The 17,517-nt window shown below is 38.0% G+C and overlaps 1 protein-coding gene across 5 annotated transcripts in view; it reads right to left on the bottom strand.

The window, feature by feature from the left end:
• cacna1da (calcium channel, voltage-dependent, L type, alpha 1D subunit, a) overlaps nucleotides 1-14,710 on the bottom strand; it is an 83,783-nt gene extending 69,073 nt beyond the window's left edge. For 4 of the 5 annotated variants that reach the window (XM_067387856.1, XM_067387861.1, XM_067387858.1 and 1 more), the window contains exons 1-2: nucleotides 14,018-14,182; nucleotides 3,851-3,990 (exon numbers count right to left, since the gene is read on the bottom strand). In XM_067387856.1, coding sequence (XP_067243957.1) covers nucleotides 3,851-3,915 — 65 coding nt within the window. In that variant the 5' untranslated portion in view covers nucleotides 3,916-3,990; nucleotides 14,018-14,182. Of the gene's footprint in view, nucleotides 1-3,850; nucleotides 3,991-14,017; nucleotides 14,183-14,664 lie in introns of those variants that run through there. The other variant, XM_067387857.1, reaches the window with a different exon arrangement.
• Nucleotides 14,711-17,517: the final 2,807 nt, after the last annotated feature.

Below are 17,517 nucleotides of genomic sequence, written 5' to 3'. Positions count from 1 at the left end.
TTTTTTAGGCTGATACAGTAGAAAGTGACATGAAATTAAAACATTTAAATAAAAAACAGCCGGAAGAGGTGGACTCTTAAGGGTTCTTCCTCATCTGCATCATCCAAAAAAAAAAAAAAAAGGAATGGTTGATAAAAAGCAACTAAGACTGGCACAGGAAGTGCTAGTCTCCAGGAAAAGTCTTCATCTGAAAATAAAGAGCGAGTAATTCAGTCCACGCTGAACTCCATAAATGCTCCATAGATGCTGGTATAAAGACAGAGTATAAAGAAAGACAGCAGCTGACGTCGCTGGTTTACTTTACAGGTCTTTTCTGGGCCATAGAGCTGCATGAGAAGTGTGTGTGTGTGTGTTTTGGGAGTTGAGGAGAAGGTGAAGGGCCTCAAAGGAGGAAAATTAGTGAAAGTGACATTGCAGAGGATGATGGAAGAAAGACCAAAACAGAATGAAAAAGAAAACGAGAAAGACATTGGCATATTTGGTCTTATTTTTATCTTTAATTCACTCTTCTAAATGCCTTTCTTCTTCTATGCTGTATATACACTACTGTTTAAAAGTTTGGGGTCGGTAAGGATATTTTAATGTTTTTGAAATGCTCATTACAGCTGCATTGATTTAATCAAATATACAGTAAAAACAGTGAAATATTATTACAACTTAAAATAACTGTTTTCTATTGTAATATATTTTAAATTGTCATTTATTTCTATGATGGCAAACTGAATTTTCAGCATCATTACTCCAGTCTTCAGTGTCACATGATCCTTTAGAAATCATTCTGATATTCTGATCAAGAAACATTTCTTATAATGATCCATATTTTTGGTGGAAACAGTGATTTTTTTACAGGATTTTTTTGATGAATAGATAGTTCAAATAAAAGCATTTATTTAAAACAGAAATCTGTTGTAACATTATAAAATGTCGCATTTGATCAATTTAATGCGTCCTTGCTGAATAATTTTTTTCTGTAATTCTGTAATGGAAATGAGAATATTAAAATAATAAATAGTAATAACTAGGTATTAAAAGGTGGAATTTCAACAACACTGTTTGGAAGTTAGTTGGGCCGACCCCAACAACAAACATCTAACCAATCAGCATTAGGGGGTGTATGACGGTCGAGGAGAAAGAATAAATAGGGAGATTTGAAAATAAGAAAAAAAACTGTAGAACGAGATGGGACACAATACAAAAGAGGTAAAAAAAAATCACTTCAATGAAGGTTTATGACTGGGCAAGCTTTAGGACCTGCGTTTATATTAGTAAAGCTTTCCAGCGCTGGACAGAGCTAAGCGGGAAGGCCTGAAAACAGATGCGGAAGCTGCTTTGATTCTGCTTCATATGTGAGTAACACTGGGTTTGAGTGTCATTGATTGTCTGGAGCTGCTGTGCTGTTGGCGACTAACAACAAACACTTGTTTGTATTAGTGTTGTCACGATACCAAGATTTTGGCTGCGTCCGAAAACCTAGGTAGCTGTCTTGCTGCCTCGCTATCTTATAAGAGAATGACTTGTACGGCAGTGTTTGTGCATGAAGGTACCTCACGAAATTGATTTCGGACAGACTTCTGAGGCAGCGTAACAGTTTAATGATCTACAGCAATATAGCGCGAGCTTTGGTGAGAACTAAACAAATATTTAATTACTACAGTAGTAATTTCTCGATAGAAATGATATCAAAATTGAAATATGTTGATCAAAATCGTACATTTATACACAAACTGATCAGCAAACGCAACCTTCGGACGCCATCTTTATTTTTCTAGCTCAACTGTCACAGAATGGAAAGCACAGGATTGTGGGATATCAAAGGCAGCTAAGGATACATCTATGCTTCCTTCAAAAATCGTTCTGAGGAAGGTATCTCATGAGAGAGGAAGTGAAGCTAACATTGGATTAGGACGTGCCTTGATGCCTTACTACCTTGAAATGTGTCCTCTGAAGGCAGCATTTTTCAGTTTTCGGACGCAAGCCTTTGACTTCGATACAATACCCAACTTAAATATCACGATTAGGGCTGCAACGATTAATCGCGATTAATCGTTTGCAAATAAAAGTCTGTGTTTACGTAATATATATGTGTGTGTTCTGTGTATAATAATTATGTATATATAAATACACATACATTCATGTATAAATTTAAGAAAAATGTTATATTTATATATAAAATATTTGTTTATATGTAATATAAAATATATATAAATATATATATATTTATAATACATGCATATATTTCTAAACTTTATACTTGTGTTATGTGTGTGTATTTATATATACATAATTATTATACACAGAACACACACATATATATTACGTAAACACAGACTTTTATTTTGCAAACGATTAATCGCGATTAATCGTTGCAGCCCTAATCACGATACCGATACTTAAACGATACAATGGCAACAACCTAAAACAGCAGGAAAAGTAAATAAATAACATATGACATAACTTCTTTCTTCACCAGTGTGCAGCTGATAATTCTGGATTTGAGCTTCATTGCCATGAAGTTTGAGTTAGATTTATTATCATTTTTAATGTTTATTATTTTCATGCTCAATAAAATTGTGAATTATTTGCTGCTTTTTTTATACATTTAGGTGTTTTTGACAGTAAAATGATTGTAAAAATTATATTACTGTAAATAATTAGAGCAATGTTATTAAAGCATAAATTGGTTTAAAATAACTTTATATACCCTTCACATATTTATGTATTTTTAAATTAATTTTATTTTTGCAACCAGATATCACATAAACTCAAGACTCTTTCCGGAGTTCTGCTTGCATGAGTAAAATAAATAAATAACACTCATTTAATGTTTGAGAGCATAAACATAAAGCTGCTATCACATTCACTAACCTGTCGCTCTTTAAATTCTTTGTACAAATCGGGATGTTTGACGGCAAGATGCTTTTGACTCCCTTCGCTTGCGTTATTTTGTAACATCTTTTGCAGACGGGCTTTGTGGTGTCCGTGGGCTTTTTTCCTGGCTGTCGGCAATGTAAATAAAATAATGGCATATTTTGCTTCGTGCATATGCTTTCTCAACAATTTGTGGACGGTCTGCAAGAGCACCTGTATTTACAACCACATCTCTCGTTTCGTCACCATAAAAGCCGTTGCGCAGTCGAGAGGAATAAAGACGCCCTCAATTTCAATTAGAAGCAGCGCACTGCACGCACACTGCCCCCTGCTGTCACACATTAGGAAATACAGCTGGCACTCAAAGTACCGGTACTAATAAAATTAAGAACCAGACCGTTTTTAAAAGCAGGGTATCGCGATACCTTTCTAGTACCGGTATATCATGCAACACTAGTTTGTATTTACTCTTGTGTTCTGTACATTCATTTTTTGGGCTTCCTTGGTGTTCGTTCATCAACTGTGCTATATTTTTCCACTCGGATTGCGTGTAACAGTGGCCAGATAATGAGATTTGAGCAGGTAAACCACTGCACACTGACGACCACTAGAGAATGAGATGTTTAGCGTCATTGTTAGTGCACTCACCTCGCATGCCAGCAGGGGTTCTAGACCGACTCAGATTAGGGTGGTTAGGATTGGAGTGTGAATTTTAGAGGCAGAGAAATTAAGAGAGGGGTGGGTGTGTTTGGGTTGATTTCAAATATCAGCAATGTCCAACAGCTTTGTTCAAAATCAACTTATCGCACCTTTAACCCTGAACCTACCCCTAACCTAACCTTAACCCATGTAGTTACCTTAAGTACTTTCTTAGGTAAGTACACTGTAAGTACACATAAGTGCATGTACTGTAAAATAAAGTGCAACCGTTAAAACAGTAAAACAGTAGCTAAGCTTTGGAATATAAGCAGATAAAATGTACCCTATAACGACAATGACGAAATCCAGCATGTTCCATCCGTTTCGGACATATGCGTTCTGATGCATCACCAAGCCGTACGCTATGATCTTCAGGAAGGTTTCGATCGTGAAAATGATAAGGAAGGCATATTCGACTGTTTCCTGTGGGAGACAAAAGAGGGAGAGACATATTAATCTATAATATGAATAACTGCGTACAATAAATTCAAAGAAACATTGCCGCTAACTGACAAGATTACTCTACCCTCCATCAAACACATGCATGAACATTTTTGGATTAGTTTGATCACACACAATAACCACAAGAGAGCTTCGTCAGTCTAGGTCTGAAAACATTCAATTTGAGACTGAAAACATGGGAATTCAAATGAAATTGGTTTATGATTTGAAGTATGTGAAAATGAAGTGTTTGTGACAGAATGATGATGGAAAAATATTTTTCAAATATTTGAATTTTTTTTTAATGCGAAAAACTCTTTAAGTCAGTGTCTTGGAGAAACTGTACAAGCAGAAACAGATCCATGGCATCTAAAATGGTCCTTGAATGTGTGCTATGAGGGAACATAAGTGATTTGCCTTTTAGTAACTCCTAAACACCACAGCTGCATTACTAAAACTGAAAGCGAATTGTTTTTAAAGCATTAAACCATGCCGCTCAGTCATGGCAGTGGCTAGTGGGTTGTTTTCTGTGCATTGATGGTGTTAGACACAGCCATTTAACTTGTCAAATACCATCTCTTTATACAAACACACAGAGACTCAAGCTTTCTCCTTTATGTGTGTGTGACAGCTGTGCAAAGGTTGCACAATGAAAGAGGTTAGTTGGTGTGCGTGCGTGTGCGTTTAAGTGTAAGGACATTTGGGAAGCTTTTATACGCTGTGGGCCTCGTTTTGCCAACATTTTACAGACGACTGAATGAAGCACTTAGCCCTGTGCAACAGAAAAAGAGCCTTTTGTTACTGCGGGAAAAGAGTAACCCGGGCTCACTGATCCTGCTACTACAGACAGAGGCAGAGTGAGTTGTATGAGTGACAGCAGCGGAGAGAAGTCACCGCACTGAATATGAGCTATTTACAGGATGTCAAAGAGGCAATCTGAAACAGATGACACAGAAAAACACATGATAGAAACAAACAAATGCACTTGCCAAAAATCTAATGCATCAACTTTGAAGTATACATACAGTATATATGCATTGTATAGCACACATTTATCCACTTAAAAAAAGAATCAAATAAGGATAAACAATGAAAATAGTTTAATTCATTATACATCATGGTACTATCTGTTGTACTGCCTTTAATTTATTCTGATTTAAAAATAAAATAAAATAAAATAAAATAAAATAAAATAAAATAAAATAAAATAAAATAAAATAAAATAAAATAAAATAAAATAAAATAAAATAAAATAAAATAAAATAAAAATAGCGACAACAATAATACCGGAACTTAGAAAAATGACTTTGTCAGTTGACATATTTCTTTTTTTTATTATTTGATATTAGTTTTATTGCATTTAATATCAAATATTTTTGACATCTCAATTTTCTCTGAATCTAAAAAAAATGTGTCATTTTGTTACTTTCGATAAAAAACAAAGTATCATCTTTCAAATTCTGTCCATTTCATCAGGAAATTAAAACAATAAAATCAATTTTAATGCTCTTTGCTGTATAGGCGTCTAAGCTCAAACAGTAGCACGGAGCGCGAACGTGATCATTTCTTTCTCTTTACTACTAGTTATAGCACAAAATAAACATGAATCAACATCTCATGTCTCATATAATCGCTCAATCAGTGTTTCAACCATGGAAAGACATCATTAAACACGCCATGACCTACATAACATTTATGTAAGACGTTTTAAATGCATCACTCTAATAAACATTTGGGGGGATATGCATTTGGCTATTTTTTTTTGTAAAAAAGGTCACAATGGTGCTTAAACACACTTTATTTTCATTATGCAAAATATTTTTGCAAAATATGGCCTGGAAATCTTTTCGTGAGATTCACAGAAAGAGCAAGGAAATCCTGTTTAAAAATCCTATTTAAAATATGGCCGCTTTAAATGATAGGCTTTGCTAACAAAGCAGTCTTTAACTTGTCATATCATGCAAATAAACAACACAAATTTACATAACAAATAAACAAATGAGAGCTAGAGAGCTTCATTAAGCGATATGCGGTTGAGGACAAAGTAATACAGCATTCCCAATCCATTACCCCTCTACTTTTATTCATCCATCAGCAGAGAGTATGAGTATAGAGAGAAAGAGAGAGAGGAAAACAGAGGCCTGTGGGGCAATCCATAAATATCTCTGACTCATATCTGCTTATTTATGCTCTAAAGACTAACTGTACATACTCTCTCTCTCTCTCTCACACACACACACACACACACACAAACCATTAGTTAGTTTACTAAAACAAAAACATTTCACAAACACATGCCCTACTGTTCCACACATGCAAATTTCACCTTCAACATCAAAAGCTCAACATCCCTTTTATGTTAATGAAGTCTGTTTTAATTGTTTTGGTTAGTGCTGTGATACATATTTGTCTGGATATTTGATAAGAGCAAAATAAAATATCAAATCTATCTTCAGCCATACATTGTTTAAGCTCAATCCTTTCAAAAACAGTCATTATGAATACAAAGGATGAGTTGTGAAAACCAAGAGGTATTTTTTTGACTCAAGTGTCCCATACACTTAACACAAGAATGAACTCACCCTCATTGTAAACTCGCATGACTTTCTTTTTTCCGTGGAACACAAAGGGGGAGGTTTTGAAGAATGTCCATGCTGCTCTTTTCCATATAATGAAATTAGATGTCAAGCTCCAAGGAAGACACAAGCGCACCATAAAAGTGGTCATATGGACTTATACTCTATATTTCATGGAAAAGAGCAGCATGTACATTAAAAAATATATATATTATTTTTTTTTGTGTGTCTCACAAAAGAGAGAAAGAATAAATTAAACGTTTTAGGGGGAACTATTCCTTGAAAAATCTAATTTCTGTAATTTCTCACCTCCAAACCCGCAAGATCTTCGGAACACAAATTAAGGTATTTCTGATGCAATGCAAGAAAGCAACATAATACCACATTCAAGGTCCAGAAAAGTAGTAAAGACATCATTAAAATGGTCCACGTGCCTACAGTGGTTCAACCTTAATATTATAAAGCAACGAGAATGTGCAAAAAACAAACAAAAATAACGACTTTATTCAACAATTTCTTCTCTGCATTGTCAGTCTCCTACACAGTTGATGTAGTGAACGCAGTGCAAACTTCCTGTTTACGTCCCAACGGCGGCTCAGTATTGGCCGATGCTGTACATGTGAGTAGCACGACGTATGCGTGATGCTGACGCAGGAGCCGGACAATAATGAGCTGGCGTTCTGACGTAGAACATGGAAGTGCTGGACGTAAACAGCATAGGAGAAATGCAGGGGAGAGAAGAAATTGTTGAACAAAGTCATTTTTGTTTTGTTATTGCACACAATAAGTATTCTCGTCACTTCATAACATTAAGGTTAAACCACTGTAATCAAGTGGACTATTTTAACTATGTACTTTCTGGACCTTGAATGATAGTAATTATGTTGCTTTCTATGGGGGACAATAAAAAAAAAACTCTCAGATTTCATTAAAAATATCTTAATTTGTGTTCTGAAGATCTTGCGGGTGTGGAACGACATGAAGGTAAGTAATAAATTACAGAAATTTGGGTGAACCAACCCTTTAAATTCAAAGCTACAGTTACATTGATTTATCTGAGAGCTGCCCACAACCATAATGCAAATTAACTCTATATGTTACAGTTCAAATCAATACAATAGTGGAAACATAAAACTGAATCAGTGTATGAGGAAACCTTCGGGATGAAACAATCAAATCCAAAACTTCTTTATGGAATTATTAATAATAAACTGGTTCACAGAAAAATGTGAGGAGAGTGACATAAACAAATTCTAAATGCTGATCTGAAGAAACGGCTAATTTGTTTCCGATTTGGTTCAACTTATTGTTTTGATTTATTCTATAATTGGTAAACACAGCATGTCATTTATCATATTCATTGGTTTGAAATGAAGCATGTAAACACACACACACACATACACGAGCAGGCACATTTGTGCATGTGGCGAATAGCTGGCGTGACATGAGTCAGTGTGACATCATGTCGTTTATCATCCCGGAAACATCACGATGTCCTCTGTTCAAAGTAACAGAATATACGGCCATATACCAGAACATGAATCTATCTAGCAACAAAATATCAATAAATCGACTGTCATTATATCAGTCATTTAAAAAACATTTAATGAACAAGTTTTAATGTATACATTTACATTTTCACTGGGGTTTGATGTCATGTGACTAGTGATTTCAAGAATCCAAGGTAGCAGAAGCATCATTGTGACATGGCTGAAGCTTGGCATTTTTGAGTGACAAGAAAAATGCATTAAGACATCTCTCTACATCCTCCAATTCCATCTTTCTTTCTCTCTCTCTTGACTGTAGAGATCAGTCAGTGTACACCAGGAAAGCTGGAGGGAGCGCAGACCACTTCATAGAGTTTCCCCTCTACCTCCTACTATACAGTGTGTGTGTGTGGGAATGAGTGTGTGTGGGGCTTGTGGAACAAGAGTGACAAGCAACGTGTCCCAGCACAGGAAGTACTTTTCTTCAGGAAAAAAGACAGCCAGCCAAGGAAACACAAATAGAAAAGATCACAACTGCGTTATAGAAATATGATGGTATTTCAAATGACCTTGCAGTGATAAACTTTGAATGCATAAAGACAGCCAACTGAATGCAGCATGTATTCCACCTCCTCTCTCTTATAGCCATGCAATCCTGAACCTCGTCCTCTCACTCAGTAACCCAGCAACCAACCGCATCCTTTCCTGCTCAGAATCGGGTGGTCTTCGGAGCGCTGTTCCACTCCTGACCACTGAGGGGCAGTGTGTGGGGACGGTAGCAGGAAAACGCGAGCAGATGTAATAAACGACTGAATACTAATGAGACCAAAGATGCCCCTCAAAAGACCATCATACTGCAATTCAAGTCTCCATTTCAGATTCCATTCAGATTTCATTTATCACACGATGACCTCTGAAGCAAAGCAATTTCACCTGAAATTGTGGTACCTGATTGAACGGACGGGAACTATAGCAGAGACATTTGAGCTAGGGCATTATTTCTTTCATTCATTAAACAGAACTAAGCAGCTCTTTCCCATACAATGAAAGTGGAACCAAGGACAGCCATGGTCATTCATTTTCATTGCATGGACAAGAAATGCTGGAAAGATTTTGTCATGTAGTCTCTTATGCTCACCAAGGATGTACTTATTTGATCAAAAAATACAGTAAAAACAATAATGGTTAGATAACACTTTATATTAGGGTCCAATTCTCACTATTAACTAACTATTAACTATGACTTTTGCCTCAATAAACTCCTAATTACTGCTTATAGTAAGGTAGTTGTTAAGCAGTAAAGGGATGTAGAATATGGTTGTGCAGAATAAAGCATTAATTAAGCATTATTTTTAAAGACAACATTTAATAACATGTTTTTACTCCAAACTCACTTCATAACGACAGTTGAGCATCCTTCTGTGAGATGATGTGGCTTCTTAAGCCGAGTTCAGACTGCACGATTTTAGCCCCGATTTTGGCTCGCCGACAGGTTTTGAGAAATCGCCGACAAATGCCCGAAATCACAGGCAAATCGGTGCTCGTTTACGCGAGTGACAATCACGCAGTGTGAATGAGCAAAGACGCGATATGAGAGAATCGCCGACGAGTCCCCGACGCCCGTGAGATATTGGCATGCTAAATATCTGGACCTGTCGGCGATTCAAAATCCTGCAGTGTGAAAAGTGTTCTGACTGAAAACTACATCGGCGATGACAGACAGCCAATGAGAGAGCAAGTTACAGAGCAGCGGGGAGTTCGGGGAGGAGTTATAGACCACAATATCAGCAGGCATGGCTTCTTTTCAGATAAACATTACAATTCTATCAAGCAGAAACAAAGCACAAACATTTGCTTGACCATCCGCAACAGCAGCACATTAAAAAGTTATGTATTTAGTTCCATCTGTCGTTGCAGAACACACAATCCACAGTCTCCCCAAACATTTCCTTCTCCATATTCTTCTTTTATAATGTTGTTTTCGCTGCAAATCAGCGCACAGGCAATTCATATTTCAAGCTTCTTGCGGACTACTATTTTTAATAATAATCCCACCGTGTGTCTCAATCAGCTCCCTAGTTCAGTACTCAGGGCACTGATCAGGGTATCAGCCACATTCACTTTCATTATATACTGATTCACGACCTAGGGAACTAGGGAGCTGATTGAAACGCAGGACCAGTCTCACGTGAGAACTCCGGTCTTGAACGCGTGATATCGCGTTGTTTCTTTGTCACGTCTCGCGTGTGTTTGGTTGTGAAACGTAGTTTGCGTGCCAGACAGAGTTGTCGCCGATTCTTCCTATTGTAAAGTCATGCAGTTTGAAACCTTCTATCGCCGAGCCATCGTGCAGTTTGAACACAGCAGCGACTGAATGCTGGCCAAGATAGTCATGCAGTGTGAAAAGAACAGTGACCCGACTACTTTGAAAATCGTGCAGTCTGAACTCGGCTTTACACAGAATAAGGCAGTTGTGTGTTTATTAGTCATGTTTAATCAATCAAAACATTTCAATCTCCTGTTATGATGCGTGTTATCTTCTTCTACGGCAGGGCATATTTGGATTTTCTGTGCAAGAGCACCCTCTGGCTTTCAGATGGAGAAGCATTTACTACTAATCTCAGAGCCGTACAGCTCTGTCAAGCTGCGCATAAAATAATCGCAGCCTTTGCCAAATCGTGTGCGGTTTAATCGTAATAAATCGTACAGCCCTACGAATAAGTTGTCAAAACTCAAAAAAAATTGCCTCAAAATTTTTAAGTTAAGAAATTAAAAGTTTAAGACGGCAGAACTGTCAGATTTTAATTTTGTACTCATATATTTTAATTGTTCTTAACTTGAAATATTTGAGTACATTAATTCATACAATTACCTCAAAATTATCATGTAACCTCAATGTAAACATTTTTTTATTAGTATAAACTTAGCTAGCTATGACAAGCTAATTCAGAAAAAGCTAATTTGCTAACATGTTAACAATAGCATGACATATCATTGATGAATGAGTGCACCAATATAAAGCATTTAACATACTTGCTCTCAAACCAAGCAGCATGCTCCACTTGTCACCATGATGGTAACTCTCCAAAAACCCACATTAACAGAAACTCTTCTAAATTAGCATAACAAAACATTAATCACTACTAAATCTCCCACTTAACATTAATCTTGCACACACACACAAAAAAATAACATTATATAACACTTAATTTTAGCATTTACTCTCCCTTTCGAGTGCCAAGGGCAAAGCATGCTGGGAAATAGAAATCCCAGCCCAGTTTAAACTTAAGATCGTCTAAATTAAAAGAAATAAGTTCATAAAACTCAAAACAATTAAACAGTTTAGTTTACTTAAAATATATCAGTTCTGTCAACTTGAAAGAAAAAGTGCTAAATACTGAACTCATAGGGTTTACTTTGTATATGAAACCAGTTAAAGGATTAGTTCACTTCTGAATGAAAATTTTCCTGATAATTTACCCACCCCCAAGTTATCCAAGATGCTCATGTCTTTCTTTCTTCAGTCGAAAAGAAATTAAGGTTTTCAATGAAAACATTCCAGGATTTTTCTCCATATAGTGGACTTTAATGGACTCCAAACGGTTGAGGGTCAAAATTACAGTTTCAGTGCAGCTTCAAAGGGCTTTAAACGATACCAGACGAGGAATAAGGGTCTTATCTAGCGAAACGATTGGTCATTTTCTTAAAAAACAACTGTATATGCTTTATAAACACAAATGATCACCTTGCAAATGCTTCCACCATTCCGCTTTCCGTATTCTTCAAAAAGCTTACGCCATATGTCCTACGCCTTCCCTATTCTACTTACAGAAAAAATGGAACTGGCGCCATGTTCGTTGCGTGAGTTGAATAGGGAAGGCGTAGGACATACAGCGTAAGCTTATTGAAGAATATGGAAAGCAGAAGCACTTGCAAGGCGATCATTTCTGTTTATAAAGCTTATACAGTTGTATTTTTTTAGAAAATGACGATCATTTCTCTAGATAAGACCCTTATTCCTCGTCTGGTATAATTTAAAGCCCATTGAAGCTGCATTGAAACTGTCATTTTCTCCGATCTGGAGACCACTGAAGTCCACTATACGGAGAATAATCCTGGAATGTTTTCATCAAAAACCTTAATTTCTTTTCGACCGAACAAAGACATGAACATCTTGGATGACATGGGGGTGAGTAAATTATCAGTCAAATTTTATTTTAAAGTGTACTAATCCTTTAACCAAACATTAAGAAATTCTTCCCACCGAATATGTGACCAGAAGTTTCATTCATGCAGCAAACATCTTGCAACAAATCTCTAGTAAAGACCCAGTTAGGTTGTATTGCATCCAAACATCAGCACAGAAGTCAGAACAGCAACAGATCGAACACATTTAGTAAACTACTAGTGCAATGTCTTTGTAATGCAAAAGTTGCTAATTAGTAATTTGTAGATGTTATGATACATTTAACACATGGAAAATGATTTCGTTCCAACATCCTTACAATAATCCAGAATCCTTTTTTCTAGATTACTAGTCAAGTTATTTACTACCACCATTTACAAATAAAGCCTGTTTGCAGTTGCAGGCACTACCAAAAATGAATGATCCTTTTATATTATGGGTGTAACTGCCTATATTATGTGTGTGTGTCCCTGCGAGTGCCTCTCCATGTTAGTAAGTGTGATTCTGAAATCTGACTTGACTCGATGCCCATGAGCAAGATCGCTTATTTATGCCTGAGCACGAGATCACCTGAGGAAAACTCAGTGCTGATGCAAGAGACGCAAATATACACACAAAGAGCACCACCAGTATCTACGTTTACACATGAACACGTGAAAACCACTACATAAATGTAGAAAATTAAATAGCTAGAAAAAAAACTTGTCAGCTGTATTAGTCACAAACAGTCAGATAAATGTGAGTCTTTCACTGCTTCACAAATTATCAAAATTCAGATGCGAGCAATCAAAACTGTAATTAATACAATTCCGCCACAGAATAAAAAAATTATGTTAAAGATCATTTTGACTTTTTATCTCGCAATTCTGACAATGGCGAGTTATAATGTCAGAATAGTGAGATATAAACTTGGAGTTGTGATATAAACTCACAAATTTGACATTTGTTCTTGCAGTTGCGAGTTTATATCCTGAAATTCTGACTCTTTTCTCAGAATTGTGAGATATAAACTCTGAAATGGTGAGTTAAAAAGTCCAATTCTGAGGAAAAAAGACATTGTGAGTTTATATCTTGTAATTGCAAGTCTATATCACCAATTCTGAAAATAAGTGAGAATTCAGAAAACAAAAAAAGCTGTTAAAAACAACCTTGTTTACCTCCAAAATGGATTTTCTATTATATAATAATATTGTAATACTGTTGCCCAATTTTCATGATCAAATCAAAATATATAAGATTATGAATGCTGCATCTGTGGATGGTATTTCATGCTGTCTCTACATTAAAGCATGACATTTGCATTTATTCATTTAACTGGTGCTTTTATCCAAAGCAACTGAACGGTACAAGTGCAATAACACATTCAACAGAAATGGCTGTACCTGTAACTAATAGACATTTGAAATGTTAGAAAATGCATTGAGAGCAAACTAGACATCAAACTCCATATGAATCTCTCTCTCCTCTCACACACACATTACACAGAATCCTACTAATCGAAATACATACAAAACACATACTCAGTGTGGCACACAAAATCAGATATTCCCATCAATATTACATATGCATACACACACAAATGGACAGAGGCTTTCCAAAGCATCAAACCCACACATGCTAAGATAAAGAGCACTGGGAAGTCAGCGCATCTGGGGAAAATAAGCGGTTAGCTAAGTGATTAAACATACACTTCAGCCTTCATCACCGCTGGGGTCCGGAGACACAGCCAGACACAAACACACAAACACACATCTGATTACCCCTGAGAAATCACCAGCTTCTCCTCCGAAACAGGTTTACGCTTAGGCCGTTTGTCCACCAAAGCATTTTTAGAAAGCTGAAAAGCTAGGCGCTCTGCTGAAAACACCTAGCTGTGAGCGCTTGAAAGCACTTCGGCAGTGCAGCGTTTTTCTTTTCTTTTCAGTTGAGACGCTTTGCTTGCTATGATAGGGAATAACCTCGGAAGTGATACCAGTATCTCATTTCACAGATAATTTGTTTGTTTCTGTACTGTTTCTATTTAAAAATGTCGATAAAATGTAAAGTTTTTGCTCTGGCTCTTGTTTTAAGATATTTTGTTTCACTATTATGCTTTTTGTTGTCATCTGTTGACACTGTACAAGCAGAATATGGCACTTGGTCAGTGTGGTATTTGTCCCGCCCCTCCTCCACTGTGATTGGACGGCTAGGTACAAAGTGACAGTGATGAGTGTTGCGTTTTACCCAAAGTTGAACATTCTTCAACTCTCAGCAACTGCTAAAAATGCAGAGTGTTCAGCACTTCATCCTGAAATATGCGCTCGGCGCCTCGTTATGCTACTGCCGTTTTAAAAACACGGCGCTCCACCAAAAAACAATTGGAAAAATATGCTAACCTCGGAAAAAAACGCTTTGGTGAATACATGACCTTAGGTCTCGAGACGCGCTTTTGAAATGTGATGCAAAACCGGAAATAACAGTGTACTGTTCTCGCTGAGGTGTAACAACTCCAACTAAACAGTGAGCTAAACTCTCTCTATTCATAAACATGAAGAAATCCTGAATTCTTGTATGCAGATTTATTTTCTTCACATCGTACTGAATCCATACATATGAGATGAATGACCAAACGAGAGAGTGAGAACTAGAAAATAAACAGCAAAATACTGTAATTAGCTAAGCCATTTAGCTTTCATAAACATTACTTTTACAGCACAAAATCAAATGCTTAAAAGTTAACTTAGTCAGAACAAAGATTATATACATACAAGCGATGCTTCTGCTGGGGAATCAACGTGCAGGAAGAATTTTCTCTGAAGAAATGACTGTCTGCATTTTTCTAGCGCGTTTTTTTTTTTTTTTTTTTTTCTTATTTATTCCGCTATTAGCTCAGTAAAACAACCGTCAAAATAAAAGTCTCCATGAAACTGAAAGTATACCAAATTAAAAGCATAAAATTAAACTTAAATGCCTGAAAGGCAGAACACTCCCCGTCTGACCTTAAAGGTCACTATTAACTACCAAATGTCTCTGAACATTCAGTCATTGGGCAGAAGAAGAACTACTTCTGACAATGGTCTCAAGAACACCTTCGCAGAACCTTGATCTGATGTCCTGAGCTCCACCTTCCTTACTTTACCGTCTCTGCCAGGGAAGACAGCTGTGATCCTCGCCATAGGCCACGCATTACGAGCAGCTTGACTATCCTTCAGGAGCACGATGTCCCCTTCTTTTAGATCCCTTTGAGAATTTCTCCATTTCTTGCGGATTTGCAGGGAAGGGAGGAACTCCTGACGCCAGCGACGCCAGAATCTGTCAGCGAAAGCTTGAACTTGTTTCCATTGTCTGCTGAGAAGATCCTTGTCTGTGAAGTCTCCGTGCGGTGGGGCAACCCCAACCTTCTGGGTAAGTATCATTGCAGGAGACAATATGAACGGTGACTCTGGGTCAGTGGAGACTGGAACAAGAGGCCTGCCATTGATTATCGCAGTCACTTCCATCATGAATGTGCACAGGACATCGTGGGTAAGTTGGATGTTCTCTTGAAGCAGGATTGCATCGAGGATCCGTCTTGATAGGCCTATCATACGTTCCCATGATCCGCCCATATGGGACGCATGAGGAGGATTGAACACCCATGAGCACCCTTGTTGACTCAAGAAGTTCTGCACTTTGAAGTCAGGTTGTTGTTGGCTTAATCCCAGTTCCTTTGCAGCGGCCACAAAGTTTGTTCCGCAGTCCGATCTTATCTGCTTTGCAGGTCCTCGTACAGCGAAGAACCGTCTCAATGCATTGATGCAACTTGACGTGTCTAAGGATTCGATGATCTCGATGTGCACGGCTCGGGAGCTCATACAGCAGAAGAGCATCGCCCATCTTTTACTTTGGGCCTGTCCACCTCTTGTACGCCTGGAGACGATCTGCCATGGTCCGAACACATCCACTCCTACATAGGTGAAGGGTGGACATGTGTACAAGCGTTCTGGAGGCAGGTCTGCCATAAGTTGTTCCTCTGTTCTTCGACGTAACTTCCGACACACTACACATTTGTGCAAAACAGAGGCAATAAGTCGTTTTCCACCTACGATCCAGAAGCCCGCTGCTCTCAGGGCCCCTTCTGTGAAGTGGCGGCCTTGATGCTTCACCTCTTCATGATACTGTCGCACCAACAGGAGTGAAAGGTGGCTGGTCTTGGGCAAAATGATGGGGTTTTTTACCTGAGTGCTCAAGTCAGCGTGTTTTAATCTGCCACCAACACGCATCAGATCACCATCAAGAACAGGTCTGAGCTTGTGAAGATAACTGTCCTTGGTTACAGCTTGTCCAAGCTCAAGAACTGCGAGCTCTTTTGCATAAACCTCTTCCTGAGCTGCTCTGATGATGATGTGTCTCGCCTGAGACAACTCACCCACAGTACGTGGAATGTTGCAGTGATGCCACCCTTTACACTCACTGGACTGGTCATGTCTGAAAGTGCTAGCTATGTGGATGAGTAGGACAATAGCCCTGATGAGGAGCGCATACATGAAAAACGCTGAAACCGCGTGGCAGTAAGGCCTCGGTTTTGAGTCTGAGTAAGAAAACTACTCACTTCAGGTCGTATCTCCATGTCTGTTTCTGGGTTAACAAGTTCAAACGTCCTGCTTGTATCTGTGTCAGATGGATTTGGTTTGTGTAAAAAGGCTGGTCCAGTGAACCACATAGTCTTTGTCAGTTGGGACGCAGGAACTGACCTGGATGCGTGGTCAGCAGGGTTGTCCTCTGTGTTGACATAGAACCATTGGTTAGGTCTTGTTGATTGACAAATTCGTCGGACTCGATTATGAACGTAGACGTAGAAGCGTTTTGTTTGATTGTAAATGTATCCAAGCACGACCTTGCTGTCACAATAGAACTTGATCTCATCAAGTTTCAGGTCCAGTTCATCTTGGATGAGTTCGGCGACTTCCACGGCTAATACTGCGGCACACAATTCCAACCGAGGAATGGTAGGTTCGGACTGTGGTGCCAGCTTAGCCTTCCCTAAAATGAAACCTACTTCGACTTGTCCCTCAGCTTGAATAGTCCTAAGATATGCCACAACTCCAATGGCTTTTGTGGACGCGTCGGAGAACACACACATAACTCTGTGTGTACAGCATTGGAAAGGGACGTTGCTGTGTACGAACGTGGAATATGCAGCTTACTTAAGTCATGAAGTGACTCTCGCCATGCCTCCCATTGCTTCAACTTTTGTTCTGGAAGAGGAGCATCCCAGTCACTTGTGTTGACACTGAATTCC

This window comes from Chanodichthys erythropterus, chromosome 6 (genome assembly GCF_024489055.1).
Source record: "Chanodichthys erythropterus isolate Z2021 chromosome 6, ASM2448905v1, whole genome shotgun sequence".
NCBI lineage: Eukaryota > Metazoa > Chordata > Actinopteri > Cypriniformes > Xenocyprididae > Chanodichthys > Chanodichthys erythropterus.
Note: the sequence above shows the minus strand (reverse complement) of the source record. Positions and strands in the feature narration are given on the sequence as shown.